The sequence below is a fragment of the Kryptolebias marmoratus genome, linkage group LG17, assembly GCF_001649575.2.
Source record: "Kryptolebias marmoratus isolate JLee-2015 linkage group LG17, ASM164957v2, whole genome shotgun sequence".
Lineage (NCBI taxonomy): Eukaryota > Metazoa > Chordata > Actinopteri > Cyprinodontiformes > Rivulidae > Kryptolebias > Kryptolebias marmoratus.
The window spans coordinates 4,528,346-4,544,808 of NC_051446.1; the positions used below are offsets into that span (position 1 = coordinate 4,528,346).

General features: G+C 40.6%; 1 protein-coding gene across 2 annotated transcripts in view; it reads left to right on the forward strand.

Moving 5' to 3' along the window:
- Positions 1-2,085: 2,085 nt before the first annotated feature.
- Positions 2,086-16,463, forward strand: part of dse (dermatan sulfate epimerase) — a 33,167-nt gene continuing 18,789 nt past the window's right edge. The window contains exons 1-3 of one of the 2 annotated variants that reach the window (XM_017432772.3): positions 2,086-2,226; positions 8,537-9,002; positions 15,762-16,015. In XM_017432772.3, the coding sequence (XP_017288261.1) occupies positions 8,581-9,002; positions 15,762-16,015 (676 nt within the window). In that variant the 5' untranslated portion in view covers positions 2,086-2,226; positions 8,537-8,580. The remainder of the gene's footprint in view (positions 2,227-8,536; positions 9,003-15,761; positions 16,016-16,463) is intronic. The other variant, XM_037981073.1, reaches the window with a different exon arrangement.

The window sequence follows — 16,463 nt, forward strand, 5'->3', positions numbered from 1 at the left end:
CTCCCACATAAAACACGGACTGGAACTGTCTCACCTCCCCCTCCCCTCCAATTCCATAACCCCCCCCCAGACAAACTTCTGTAATTAAGCTGCTGCTAAGGAATTGCACTTTATTCAAACAGTATTCTCGGTACAATATTTAATAACTGTATATATATATTTTACTCTCCTCATGCAAATTTTGCACATATACACTTACTACTAATTTGCACTATTCAAACTGTTATTCACATTCTGGTTACAATTTTTGCCATTTGTGTCTTTTGTTCTTTTTGTACTATAATTCTTAAACACTTTTTCTTGTGTGGCCTGGGAGCCCAGAGAGAACAGAAATTTCAGTTCTCAATATGTCTGTGATATATTGTAGAAATGACAATAAAGCAGACTTTGACTTTGAGATTCAGCACTATGGCTGTATAGTCAATGTATTTAACTAAGAATGCCAATTAAGAATCTACAAGGACATCTACAATCTTTACTGGAAAATGAGTTACGGGGTCGGGGGAAAAAAAACGAATACTTCCTTTGGGTTGGGTTCACACATGTCTAATATATTAGTTGATTCTAAGACTTTGGCTGAATTACATAAAGTCTGGGTCTGAGAGGATCTATCCTTTACAGGGTCTAGAACAAAATTAAGATGCCCAGCTAAGATTAAGTTGTGTATATGAAGGTCAGGTAGCAGGTTCAAAACAGAATTAGGGGATTTAGCATCATCATAGTTTGGAGCATAAATATTTGTTAAGATCACTGGTGTGCTAAAAATTTAACCTGTTGCAATAATATATTATCCATTCAGATCAGCCACAACATTTGACAATGTAAAGGGAACAGATTTCCCAATAGCAATTGCAGTCCCTCGTGATTTTGCGCCATAATTTAAGCTGTGAACCTGACCAATCCAGTTCTTATGTAATAACTTGTGAGCTTGTTTTTTTGGTGGGTTTCCTGCAGGAACACCACGTCAGCAAGCGAGCAAGTGTCTTCCTTCTTTTCACTGACTCATTCAGCCTTTTACACTTCCTTCCTGTCTTTGTTGTATCATGGACAAAAAACAATTAGTGTAAGGCATAAATAATGAATGAACAACATCTCTGTGCATCCACTGGGAGAGAAAGAATAAAACAAACCTAAAACACAAGCACCTCATCTAACCTCTCTCTGTTCCACCCCCCACTGCATCTGAGTGTAAACAGTTATTTGTCTCTACTCTCACTCACACCTTGTGGCAATTTAAATATACTAATTAAACTAACATGCATATTTTTGGTCTGTGGTAAACTGGAGTAAACCCACATGAGCACACGGAGAACATGTAAACTCCACACAGAAAGGACACTTGATGGAGTAGACATGGGACACCTGTCCAGAGTGTCCCCGTCTCTCACACAGTGCCTACTGGAGATAGGCACCAGCTCCCCATGACCTGGAAAAAGGAAAGCAAGTAAATGGATGGATTAGAATTTTTCATATAGTTAAAGACCTAGCATTCATTGAAGGAATGCATATCATCCCCAGCCATTCATGACAAACTTTTAGACTAAGATTATCCTATGATAATCAATCATGTGAAATCACGCTCAGAGTATGTGTTGTGAACGACTGTCAGTTACTACCCCGTCAAATTCTAGCTCAACATCTGCAAAACTGACTGAATTACAGCCATCTTTGTAATGTGTCCTGGCTTTATTTAGGTTGGCTTCAAAAGTGAATCACTTGTAGAGGTACACTTAATGATTATTTCCTGATTGTTTTTACGAACAGACAGAAAGAGGTAACTGCAAATGGCATGACTTTAAACAATAATTTTGTGTGATGTTGGAGAGCAGTCTCAGCTACTACCACATCAAATGTAAAACAGGCATTTCAGTGTTTTTGCAGCTCAGTTGGCTGTGGGTTGACTTGAACAGGTAATCAGTTCCTCCAGTGATCACTTTGTGAAAGTGCCATGAAAGTCCACTCAGTGGTTCACGAAGCCATGTGCACGCAGCCGTGTTCTCTCCCTCCCTCCTCAGCAGTGGGAGGTGTTGGGGGTGGGGGTCCTCTCCCTCCTCCCTCCTCAGCAGTGGGAGGTGTTAGGGGTGGGGGTCCTCTCCCTCCCTCTCTCTGTCGGTGGTGTTCTCTCTCTCTCTCTCTCTCTCTCTCTCTCTCTGACCGATTATTGATCGTGTGTCGGACCAGAGGCAGATGGCAGCAGGAGGACGGACACCTGGGGACTTCTGACAGGTAAACCTCCGGCTTTTAGCTCCTCTTTTCTCACGGATTTCTGCCAACAAGAAGGCTGCCTTTGAATCAGCGTGTGGCTGATTAACCAGACAGAAAACAGCTTGTGAAAAGTTGGAAAAGTTCTCCGAGCCGGACTGAAGGGAGGGACCTGACTGCTCTGCTGACTGACTATCATCAATGTTGGCAGAAACCTGACTTCTTTAGCTCATGTTTAGCTGTGAGACTGCTTCTGCTAAGAGTGACGTCATTAAGGAAAAACACATAGGAGGGTTGCTACTTTTACCTTTTGCTCATTTTAGTCTACTTTCTGCTACTTTTACCTAGCTAGCTAGCCTTTTGCTACTTTGAGCTTTAGTGTTTTGGCCCTTTTGGCTAGCCCTTTGTTACAGTGGCATTTTGCAACATTTAGCTTTTAGCTAACCTTTTGCTCCCTTTAGCTGGTGTTTTGCTTCTTTAGCTTCTTGCTAGTGTTTTAAATCTTTTGTGTTTAGCTAAATGTTGCTCTTAGTTTCTCGCTATGTTTATGTTTATTTTAGCTTTTAGCTAGTGTTCTGCTTGTTTTAGCTGGAAGGACTCAGTTTTCAGCGCTCAGCAGTTGGTCCAGCTTGTTTAAATAAAAACAACGAACAGCTTAAAGACCAAACCTCCCAGTAGCTTCAGTTATCCACAGTATGTTTCTGTGTTTACCAGGTTTCCCTGCTGAAAGAAACAGGATTCTCCGCTCTGATCAGACAACATTGAGTCTCCTCTGTTTCATTTTTTAAGAGCCAGAGCAAATCTGTACCAGCTCTTAAAAACAGGGAACAAAGTGTCTTCTGTATTAATCTAAAAAAACAAAAACAATTTAGTGTGAAATATGGGACGGTTCCTTTATTTAAGGGACAGTTGGCAACACCACAAACATCCCAGACAAATGGTCTTCTTCTTTTCAGCAAAGATCATCTTGGTTTCAGTCTATTGTGGCAGCAAAAGTCGAACCATTCTTTTCTTTTTTCAAAAAGAAGAAGAAAGGTGAACAGAAGTGTTTTTATTTCCAGGGAAAATGAGACGTCCTACCAGGAAGTAGCTGCCTGAAGGTGACTAATAGTTCTGTGGAACACAGAGAGACTACGAGTCCGGCTCCACTTTTTATTACAGATTCTTGGGCTGAAAAGTCCAGTTTTAGTCCAAAACTCAGACACCTGAGGTGGAAACATGTCAGACACTTCTGGCTGCTGGTTTCACGCTCAGCCTGTAGAAGAGCAGGTAAAAAAAACTCAGGACATTTTGTTTTCACAACTCTTTTAAAAGAAATGTTGAAGCATTCCTGAAATTTTAACTGGACTTAACGAAAAAATGCCTACGATTTAATGTATGAACTGCATAGGAAGTCGCTAACTGTGGTCACCATGGTAACCACACACACCTGTGTCTGTCACTCCCTGACTTCCAAGTTGATTAGAAGCAGATGGAAACAGTAAGCCTTAAACAGTGAAAACTGTAGGTCAGAGTTTAAAAATTCACAAAGCATGAGTGGCAGACGACTGATGGTCACATGTGTGTTTTTATGTTTCTATGGAGCTTTCAGTAGGAGATATAACAAGGTAAAAAGACAGGAGAATATCTTGAGTTAAAATATAACTAAATCTGTGGAAACCTACTTGTGTTCTTCATTCTTGGGAGATTTGAGTACTATAACAGTGAGAGACATACTGGGCTTTGACTTGTATTTTATGTATGTACCACAAAGAGCTAGTTTGATTGTAAAAGATTAAATTTTTTTTGACATTTTAAAAGTTAGAGTGAGACATCAGTTGAACACTTTGTGGAAAAATCTGTAAAAATCATAAAACCTAACCTGTGATTGTGTAAAAACAATTAAAGATATCAAAATGCCAGTTCACGCATGTAAAGTTTAACTTCCTGTGACCCATTTAAATGTTGAATGATGTTTTTACTGTGAAGTATGTCTAAGGCCTCGTCCACACGTAGCCAGGTCTTTATAAAACCCAATATCGTTTGAAGAAAAGATACCGTCCACACGGGATCATCCACACAAACCCGCTGATTTTCACCACTGAGCCTTGTTTTAAACATGTCAGACATAGGGGGCGTGTTGAAATCATCATCATTTATGATCGCTGATCCAAACCCGGTGACAGCCATATTGGGAGGGGCAGCTGTGTCAAACCGCTGCCCTCCAAGGCTCCTTCTCCTCTGCAAGTCAACGTATTGTACGTATTGGCTACATGTGGACTAGGCCTGAGACACAGAGCTTCAGAGAACTGCGTTTCTTTTTTCTTGTGTTTTGCCAAAATCCCATTGATATCCAATTTTTCTCTCTCACTGTTTTTTGGGAAAACTTTGTCTGTGTTGTGGGACGTTCCACTACCAAAAGTCATAAGACACTTTCCCAGATTGGGCTGCGTGTTTTGGTGTGTAATTAGCATGTTCACTTTTAAAGGATTAGTAATAAGTTCAGTTTATTTAGGATCCACATTTAGCTGCAGCAATGCTGCTGCTGTTCTTACAGTGGTCCACACAGCCCTTCATTCCATCAGTAAAACAATAAGGACATCCAGAGTCCCAGAAGTGCGACTGTCATCTTCAGAATCATCACTTTCTGGACCTGAGGTGATGATGGTGAAAAATCTGAAGCAACAGGCTGATGAAGGTGTAAATTCCCTCTCTGAGTTCAGACGGAGGCAGTCCTGTGTGGAAACATCAAAGTCATGCTTTAACTCTTTTACACACATAATTGATTTATTCTGGCAGAGTTATGTCACGTAATGATAACGTTTGGTTTCTAGCTTCAAAGTTCTTGTAAACTTTAATTTTAAAGCTCAGAATGTAGTTTTACTCTGATCTGTGTTCATAAGAATGTGATCCCTGTCATTTTAAACAAACCTTGGAAACATTTACACTCCTTCCATTCGTTTGTTTCCATCATTTAGAGATAATATTTATGCTGTGCAGTCTTAGCTTCCTAAATGTAAAAATAATTAGTCTTTCATTTAAAGTAGTGTCAGATAAAATAAGAATCAAGAGATGAGTTATTATTAAAATCTTATTTATAAAGACATGTTTTCCATCTAAGAAAGATTGACTGTTTCACTGAGTTCAAACCCTAAAACCCAGAGAAGTTTGGAGCTCTTAATGGCAGAGCGTCCTTGTGATCCGTGAGTCCAGATTTGAACTGATGGTCTTCCACCTCAGAGGAATGTAACCCCTCACAGGGTCAAATGTCACATTAACCTGAGGAGGAAGACCAGTTTAACGTCTCAGCAGGAGCCTTCATTCTGCAGACACCCAGGTCTGGATCATGACCAAATAGTTTTCCACCAGACTGAGTCCTGGAGTCAGAGCTCAGCTGTTCAACCAAACAGTGCTTCTCTGTGAAGTGCAGCTATTTTAGTTTAAAGCTTGTTTTAGTTAACCAGACTAACCAGAGTGATGGACCGGTGCAGCCAGTTTATTCAGGCAAGTGGGGCGCCTCAGAAATAATGTTCATTACTTAGCTTGCTGTGGATTGTTTTTGTTCTGGGAGTTTTTCAGATTTATCTTTTTTTAATGGAAATAAAATGGTTTTTGGTGATTCATTCTCACCTTTTGCAGGGATGGGGCAGGACAGGTATTCTTCAGTAGATTTAACATATCGCCTGTCAGCAGTGATCAGAACTGCAGGCAGCTCCAACAGTCTCATTAGGGCAGAAATATTTCCTCCCCATGGACACATTCTGCTGGTTTGAGCTCATTGATAGGTCCACTACTAACACCAGACCTCACTTGATCTTATTTATTTCAACAACAGACAGATTTTCTGTTTAAATCTATTTGTGAGACTAAAATTAGAAGATAAATTATAAGTCAGTAGCTTGGAGCTGACCGACCAGACATGAACCAAACAGAAAACTAAAGACAGAGGGGAGATATACAACAGGACATTTTCTCCAACATGGTCGGCCAATTTCCTGTGTCTTAGATCGCCTACAGGTGGTTCTTATTGAACCAATTATACGGCTTTTGAACATAATGGTTGGGGCTTTAAGGCAAAGGGGGGGAATATATAAGCATGCATCACATTTTAGTTTTATAGAATACTACTTTTGCTACCCACCCTGACTCAGTGTTCACACAATTACATCAAAATGTGTGGATCCGTTAAGTCTATGGCTCTAATGTTACAAAATTAGCAAGAAGATACAAACATTTCCCTCCTCGACAACAATGCATCCAGCCAACATCCAGCCCTCTTTGGAGCTCTGTAGTTCAGACATGCCTCAGTTTAATCAGGTCACAGAAAGCAAACTGGCATTTAGATATCTTTATTGGTTTTTACAGTCTCCTTAAAAGTTTTAGTATTTTGGGAGATTTTACCACCGAATGTTCAGTATCTAACAGGGTGAGTTACTTGGTGAACAGTAGTTTCAAAAAACTCCAGAATGTCTTGAAACGTTCTCTGGTGTTTCAGTTTGAGCTAAGATTTTTATGGTAGTAGCTGAGAGATTGCCAACACATACTTTAAACACAACATTGTGTGAGAGCCAAAAATGGTTGTAGTTCAAGGTTTGACAGAAACAGCTGAAACGTCATCATTTCTCATCACAAGATGAGCTTAGTTTGAAGCTCTGGTATGAAAGGCAGAATCTTAATTTGTGAGTTTCAGAGGCTCACAATCCTGTTGCTTGAATGTGTGCAACAAATTTTCTCTCAGAATAGTCCCAGAATTGTTGTCTCCAGGAGCCATAAGGCACCTGGACAGGTATTTGGACACCTGCACAGGAGCTCTTCTCTGAGGCTACGGCCCTGAATGTCCTGGACTAATAACCACACTGATGATAAATGATTATTCAAAAAATGCTCCAAATGAAAAACAATGTGCACAGCCAAGAAAACTGTTTTGCATGCTGTACACATAAAAATAGGCTGACTGGACAACTGGACATCTTTTTGTATGTTTGTTAGTATTTAACATGTCCTGGATGACTGAGTTTCTACGTCAGCAGCATAATGCGATAATTGTTTTTTTTACAATTTGTAATTTTTTAAAAAAAACAGCCAAATGACTTTCTGGTCACTTGTTGCAAATCAGTGAGACAGCAACTGAAAGTTTGGCTATTTTCTCACATTGCTGAGACCAGTTTGAGTCACCAACAGGTGCATATCACCTTTATAGTGTGATAATGTCACTTTCCATTTTTTTTTTATAAACTCTTCTTACTTCCACAGATTTTACACTTCTCATACAGTGTTTACATAAAAATGTAGATCTTTTTGTCTTCTGTTACCTTTCAGCCAGTTTGTCTCTCACTGCTTTTGTCTCAGTCCACCCAATCTCTCATTTACTTCCATTATATCTGAGCTCAGAGTTTGCTCTTCAAAACCGAAACTGAAGGGTCTTATCTCCCACATAAACACTGTTGAAACATATAAACATTTCTCCGACCTACAGTTCAGAAATCTTTTCAAAAAAATCTTGTAGTTTTCACACAATTTGAGGCATCTTTTTTTGGCTGTCTGTCTTATTAAGGGTGCTGTTGGAGACTGGAAGACAGTTGTTGGGTTGCCATGGTGATCCTAATGAGCCACTGGCAGCAGCTTGAATATTTCTTTAGATCTTGCTTCTCTTTAGTCTTTTTCTACAGTTCGTGCATGGGAAAAGTTTGGCCAGGTTGGTTTATAACAAAGTCTCAAACTGTTGTTAGACTTTAGAGAAGAAAAATGGTGGCTGTTGGATTTCAGGCAGGAGCTGCACTGATGCCCATCAACATTTGTTCAGAATGTCAGTCAGCATTCATACGATTGTTTTCCTGTTTATCATTTTCTTCTGTACATTCAGGACATTACAGCCGACTTTCTGTTTATGTAACTTTATACTATAATTAACTTTTATTTGCAATTTCTTTTTCTCACTGAAATGAATGAAAAACTTTGTGCTCTTTGACATCTTCAGAATACTCGTGTCATTTTAATTTTAGCTTTTATCTGCTGTTTTGGCAATTTTAGCTTTATACACTGTTTTGCTTTTCAATTTTATTTGGCCTGCTTTCTGCTAATTTTAGCTTTAGTTTTTGTTTTGCTAATTGTAGCTTTTGTTCTGATTGTTTTCATTTAAAAACTCAGTCTCATCTTCTTCAGCAAAGTCATTCACACTCAGAGTTTTCTTGTTCCAATAGTCAGCATGTAGAGTAATCCCAGCTCAGTAAAGACCTGGACCAGCATGGCCAGCCTGCATCATCAGACCTACAGCTGGATCTCATTACTCCAGGAATGCAGGGCTTTTGTGCAGAATGGGGACCGGCTTTCCCTAATCCTCTTTTCTCCCTCTCAGCTGAGCTCCGTCTGCAATGCCACAGTCCTGTTTCTGATGAGACGATGAGAACCCACACTCGTGGGGCCCCCACAGTCTTCTTCATAAGTCTCCTGTGGCCCCTGCTCACTCCGGCACCGGCAGCAGAAATAGACCCCAGCGGAGGAATCCCCTTCATGGGAGGCAACTATGACGGTCACCCCATGCTGTACTTCGGCCGCGGGGACGTGGAGGAGCTGCAGTACGCTGCGGCGGGGACTCACCGAGACATGGCCCGCAGGATCCGGGAGGCGGGGGAGACCATGCTGGAGCACCCAGAGGAGTACCTGCCCCCCTGGAGCCCTGCTGATTTCAGCGCACGCTGGAACGAGGTCTACGGAAACAATCTGGGTGTGCTGGCCATGTTCTGCCTGCTGTACCCTCACAGGGCCGGGGCCCTGGACCTGGCTAAGGACTACATGGAGAGGATGGCGGCGCAGCCTAGTTGGTAGAGTTTCTGTTTTTTACTATTTTACATCTAAAAGTCTACTCATTACAGCTCACTGTAGAAGGTGAAAGGGCAATAATGTTTTGTGTGTGTAGGGGGAAAGGGGGTACTTATTATTTGTTACTTTTTTAGGACATTTTCTGGTATAATCACCTCCCTCATTAGGACTCCTAGTCCTTATGGGGACCAAAGGCCAGTTCTATTACAGTTTTCTGGATGCGATTTGGGGCAGAGTTTAGGATAAAGGTCAGGGTTATGCTACAGAAATTCACGGAAAACGATACGGTGTCCTAACAAGATAGAAGAACAAACTTGTGGGTTTGTTTGTGTGTGTGTGTGTGTGTGTGTGTGTGTGTGTTTGTGTGTGTTTGTCTTTCTATTTGTGACCGACTGGATGGATTTTTTTCTGATCAGAAAGTAATTTCTTGATAAACATCTACAATTGATTAACCTTTGGAGTCAGTACAATTTAAAATGGCTGCCACACTTAACTGACCTTAGAAATCAGCCATATTTACCAATTTGAATGTAAAATAAGCAGACAGTGAGTTGAAATCTTGTTTGGTAGTAGCTGAGGGTCATCCTCAGCACAGACTCACAAGATCTTACACTACTGCATGGGATCACACATAAAGGAATGGCATTTATAAAGTTTGACAAAACGGTCTACAACTGCATAATTTCCGATGATTTTAGTCTCAAACTCACGCATGGCGTTCAGATGCTGATGGATCTTCTCTCTCTCTGCCGCCTGCTCATTATTTCCCTGTTCAGTTTCAATTCTGTGGGCAGAACTTTAGTAAAAATGCACTGTTGTCAGATAAGTCCAGGGAATATGTTTAGCAGCTGTGAGCTGAGCGTGCCCTCCCCCCACTCCCCCAGGGAGAGGAAATGAAACGCTCAGATGTGAGCAGAATGCTGCAGGCCTGAGCTGAAATGGAGTCTCTGAATCCAGGTAACAGACTTCGTCAAACAGCTGGAACCAAAAAGGTTTGAAGTACAACACAGGCTGAAAAAGAAAAAAATGAAGGAATGCATATCACCCGCTGCCTTTCATGCCAGAGCTTCAAACTAAGATGATGAGAAGTGATGACGCTTCTGTCAAACCTTGAACATACAGTCATGTTTAATCTCACACAATGTCGCAAAATGTTGTGTTCAAACCATGTATTGGAAATGACTCTCAGCTACTGCCGTATAAACTTTAACTCTGTATTAGAGGTCAACCAATGGGTTTTTCTATGACAGATCCCAATATTTAGAAATCAGGGCAGCTGATGGCCATTATTCTTTTTCTTATTTTGCAGATACTTCCTCCTATATGACAAAAAACAAACAAACAACAATTCAACAACCGCATTAGTTTATCAAATAAAAAACAAAATTATTTCATTTAAATATTTATTGAACAACATTAAAATGGCAAATAATGGCTGATTCATTGGCCGACCTGTAGACTGATGGAGAGTAGCATCATATGATGTTCAGTGCATCCTGATGATCCTGATCCTTGATTGACTCAATAGTCATTTTGTCTGAAGAACAGGCCTGATTTGATGCTTCAGTGAAGGAAAACACTATAAGAATTAAAAGGAATAACAATACAAAGTTTGTTGATTTTTGTTTTTTCAGGCGAAAAAAGCCTCAGATGCTCCTAAGCATACATGTGCAGTGTAAAACTGAACTGACTTACCATACAACAAATCCAGTTGATGCCTCCAGTCAACAGACAGCTTTCATCTTTTCTGATTACCTGAGAGATGTGTCAGTTCTCAACCACTCTCCACCAGTAGGCTGCACCCAGGGTTTGGCCAAAGCATCTACAGCTCCATCATTTCTCAGTATCAGATGAGCTTAGTCCCAAACTCTGACATGCAGTCCTTCAAGGAGCGCTTGGTTTGAAATTCAGAGATGACAATGAGAGCAGCGGAGCTAGTTTGTTGTGATGCATTTTTCCCCAGCCTTGTGAAGACAAAGGCTGCTTGTGGTTTGATGGTCAGATATGTGGTAAATGTTAGGCTACCCCTTTTGAGTGCTGAAGTTCTGCAGGGGGACCCGCTTGTTAAATTGGAGCACACTGACTCAGAACTATGACTAAAAGAACTACAACATTGTTTGTCAATACTGGTGCATTAGATAAGGTAGAAGATCCAGGTTAGACTGAAGTTGTCAGTTTAAATGAACCTTTAAACTGACTCAAACTTCTAAAGCGTATATCAGAAAGGTTTTTTTGTTTCAAGTTCCAGTTATACCTGTTGATGGAGGCCTAAATAAACATTTTCAAATGATTTTAGGAAAAAGCTGATTTTAATACAAATATTACAAGTCCAAATATGAGATAACTATTTTAAAACATTTCATTAAGATCACATATTGTTTAGAACAGAGTTAGTTTGTGTTGTTGTGTGTTTCTCCTTGTAATGTGCCGCGGATGTTTTTTGCATGTTACATACTCGTGGTTATTGTTTAGGCGTGGCAAAATACAGTGGGTTACAAAAGTATTTATTCCCTTTTGTCGTTCTCTCTATGTTGTTAAAAATATTGTTTATTGTAAAAAACACAAAAAATATGACAAAAACAATCCAACCCTTTGCGTGACCACGTTTTGCATCAGTTCCAGTATCAAGCCTGTTCTGGTCTCTCTGTTCTGTTTTCATGACCAAACTGCTGCAGCTCCTTTCGATTGGATGGGTGTTGTGTGTGTTTTAAATCAAACCAGAGATTCTCAGTTGAATTGAGCTCTGATCTTCGACTGGAACATTCCAGGATATTCAACTGGTTCTCCATAAACCAGTGGAGTGTTTCTTCAGCAGAGTATTTTAGAGTCATTGTCCTGCTGGAAGTGGACCTCTGTCCCAGTCTTACGTCTCTAGAAAACTCCAACAGGTTCCTCTCAAGAATTTCTCTGTATTTTGCTCCATCCATCTTTCTGTTAACGCTGACCTGTTTTCCAGTCCCTGCTGATGTAAAACATCGCCATAGCATGATGCTACCACCACCATGCTTCACTTAAGGGATGGTGTTCTCAGCATGATGACAGGTGGTAGATTTGCCTCAGATATGTTGTTGTCTTTTATGTTTGATCTCATTTGACCACAGAGCCTTCTTCCACATGTTTGGGGAAGAAATTCCAAACAGTTCATCTTTTTTTCCTTGATCTGTGTCTTTTTCCTGTCATTCATCCATGAGGCCCAGCTTTGTGCAGCTTCTTGTGGTCCCATGGACAAATCCTCCCATCCTCCAGCTCCTTCAGGGTTATCTTTGGCCTCCTGAATGATTCTCTGATTAACGCCCTCCTTACCTCTGGGAATTTTGGTGGATGACTCTCTCTTGGCAGGTTTGCTCTGATGGCATCATCTTTCATTTTATTATCATGGATTTAATGCAGCTCTGTAGGATTTTCTAGATTCTTGGATATTTTTACAACCCAGCACTGATCTGTTCTTTTCCACAACTTTGTTTCAGACCTGTGTAGAGAGTGCCTTTGTCTTCATGATGTCGCTTGCTTGGTGGTAGACCTTATTACTTAGTAGTGTTCTATCAGAACATCTATCCATTTTCCCCCTCTTATCTGTGACCTGTGGAAATAACAGGTCCAGGAGGGTGACCCAGACCTCTCTTACCACTGGTGCCGTTCTTTAGCTCTTCCTGTTAGATCCCAAAGTTTTCCCAGGCCAAAAACGATGTAGAATTCCTACTATGAGTATTTATTCCTTATCCATAACACCCCCTGAGAAATTTTCAAACTCTCTGCCATTTGTTTCTCAGCAGTTTTAACATTTGGAACCTCTTCAGACTTACAAAAAATATTCTGAACCCATTGCTAAATATCTACAGGAATTCAGCCAGGTTGGATAAAAGGCACAATTTCTTTAAATTTCCAATATTTTTATTTTTTAACAATTTCTTATTTGAGGGTTTAACTTCATAGTGATGAGATTTTGTGATTTAACAACAACAAACATCAAAAGCTTAAAAAAAAAGTCTGCATTAAACGTCTGATGTTTCACCAAAACTCAGAAAAGTTAGAAGTCATGCATGTTATCCTAAATCTGTGTCTAATTTATCTCTGTTCCCCAACTAGTGTTAATATTTTGTCGTATGAGTCTTTGACCATGAAACAGGAAACAGGAACAGGAAACAGGAAGCTGCTCTAACTGCCTGGGTTTAATCTGAGCCAGGCTTCTCATGCTTGATAACAGATCTGCTCCGAACATATTTTAATGATAAAGTCAAGGACTTACAACAGCAAGCTGTTCATTTCTGCGTCCAGCTTCAATTACTGCCAGAAGGCGGAGCAATAATGTTCTTGTGTGTGTGTGTGTGTGTCTATCTGTATGTCTGTCTGTTACTAAAACATCTCACAACCTACAGGATGATGGTTTTAATGAAACTTGCAGAAAGTAATCATTGGATGTACATCTACAACTGATTACATTTTGGAGTCAATCTAATTTAAGATGTCTGCCACAGCTAAATCACATTAGCCAACACAAAAATGGCTATGACTTAGTAAGTTTTACATATATTGAGCTAAAAAGTGATGTGGTAGTAGCTGAAAGTCACTCACAACACATACTCTGAGCGTGACATTTTGCAATATTGTATAAAACTGCACATAACAATATTTTTAAGTTCAACTCCATCATTTCTCCTAATAAGATGATCTGGACTGAAAGGTGGTGGATGATATGTATTCCTTCAAGAAATGTTAGCCCTTTAATTTGCTGAAATGTTTTGGTGTTGCATTAAAAGTCTTAACTCTGAGCCTTTCAGAGAGGAGACATTGTCCAGTGTGTGTAGTGTGTGTACAGTCAGATCTGTGGTATTCATCTCCGAGAGATGAATACCACGGAACTTAGAAATTAATCTCACTAAGACTGAAGAAATGATATTTGATTTTAGGAAAAGTTCTTATGTCATTTGTCCAGTGGAGATCAATGGTATGATTGTAGAATGTGTTATTCAAGCAGCGCCTGTGTTTTTAACGCAAACTTTATCATTTTAAGTTTGATTAAACCCTGATGTTTTATTGAACCAGTCCTGACCTTCACATTTATGTTGTACTGTGCTGAAAAGTGGCAGGCACCACCCTATATGACCTGTCTCAACTTTATAAGTCGAGGCTTATTAGCAGTGGCGAACCATGACTCCCACATCTAGGCCCTCTGGTCCAATCAATCAGTAAATCAATTACCCCTTTCAAGTGTCCTGTCAATCATCCCTCACACACTGCATGACAAACTGCCTCGCCTTGGGTCTCCCCTCACCCATTTGCTCTTGGATTATTGACTTTCTCACAAATCACAGACCTCTCCTCTACCATCACGCTGAGCAGAATTGCACACAAGGCTGCATGCTGAGTCCATTATTGTTCTCTTTGTGCACATATAACTGTGCACCAATCCATCCCTCAAATACCACTATAGTGGGAATCATTACAGTGGGAGACAAGTCTTCCTGCAAGCGACTGACAGAATGGTGCTTAGTGAATCATTTTTAGCTGAACTACTACAACTAAAGAACTCAACTTGGGCATTAGTTAAAAGCAGTGTCCTAAACTGCAGTAGAAGGGTGGACACCTTTAAATTCCTGGGCAGTCTCATTTTTGAGGACCTCACCTGGACATCCAACACCTCTGCTACAGTAAAAAAAAAGACACAGCAGCACCTGTATTCTCTGAGAGAACAGTGAACTGATGCTGATCTTTTGTCAAGCATCAACTGAAGGCATCTTGTCTCATAGCATTATTATTGTATGCTGGGTGCTCTGCCTCAGACAGGAAAGCATTTCAGCAAGTCATCAAGACCACAGGAAAAAATGATTTGTTGCCCTCTACCCTCCGTAGATGACACACTACCATCGCAGAGCAACAAACAAGACTACACAGCATCTGTTTGAATTGTTACCATCAGGCAGATGTCACAGATCATTAAAAACTAGAAATAAGTTGTATAAAATCCTTCTGTTGTTTTTATTTTCAGGAAAAAAAATCCTTTGTGATTATAGAATTCTTTACAGACAGTGACTCACAACCTTCCAGAGAATAAGAAACATAACTGAAAATAGCTAGTTATTTAATGGAATAACTAAAGGCACTTGGAAAGCCTCCGCCAATGCCAAAGGGTCATCAAGAAATTGTAGAAACCAGGTTGTGATCCAGATCACGACCAAACTTTAATCCATTGTTTTTTGTGACAACGCCAACATTTCTTGAAAATTTAATGTAAATCTGTTGATCCGTTTTTAGGTAATCTTGCTAACAGAAGAACAGACAAATCAGCGCTACCAAAACCATAACCTTCTTGGCAGACATAATTCTTATCAAACTTTTCTAAGTAACTGTTGACAATATGCACTTGTTCTGCTAAGTTCTGGAGTAAAACTAGTGAACATTGCTGGACCTTATGGGTGTGTTTGCTCCAGCTCTGTTTTGTGAATATGATGCAGAAACGGGGCAGATTTTAGCTAACCTGGAGCAGACAGCACTGCAATGGGTATAGCATGAGTTAAAGAAGGGAAACTCTCTTTATGTGTCTCTGTAGGTGCAGCAGCTGCACTTGAGCTGATCCCTGGCCTATTTTTTTGCTTTCAAAGTGTTAATGGAAGAAAGTCTACTCTTAATGACAAGCTGCAAACTAGACTTTACTGAAAACAGTGAAGATCTTGCACGGACTCATTCCCCAGTGTATTTTGTTTTTTTTGTACTCCATGTGTGTGATTCTTTCCTGTGACCTTTGCCCATTCTCTGTATTGCAGGTTGGTCAAAGATGCCCCCTGGGATGAGGTTCCGTTAGCCCATTCTTTGGTTGGGTTTGCCACAGCTTATGACTTCCTGTATGAATACTTGAACAAAGGCCAACAGGAGCATTTCCTGCAGGTGATCGGGAACGCTTCACGTCTGATGTATGAGAAGTCCTACATCCGAGGCTGGGGGTTCCAGTACCTGCACAACCATCAGCCCACCAACTGTGTAGCTCTGCTCACAGGAAGTCTGGTTTACATGACCCAAGGTAGGTCTCTGCTTAACCCTGGACTTAAAGCTGCTGTGTGTTTGTTACCTGCTGCCTGAAACGCCAATCAGTGACACAGTTTGGTCCAACTGAGAATTAAACCATCAGGCACACATGAAGGATTGTGTGTTTGTGTGTGTGTGGTGGTGGTGGGGGCAGGGGGTCAAAACATTTTCTGTTGTTGTTTTAATCCCTATCCATGGGCACAGCCATCTTTGAGCAGGAAAGCCAGCGCCATTGTTGTTTATATCATATATTTATTGGTTATTTCCATGTTACAACACAAACAGAAAATAAGACCATCCATCCATCCATTCTCTTCCGCTTATCCGGAATCGGGTCGCGGGGGCAGCAGCCTAAGCAGGGAGACCCAGACTTCCCTCTCCCCAGCCACTTGGGCCAGCTCCTCCGGGGGAATCCCAAGGCGTTCCCAGGCCAGCCAAGAAAC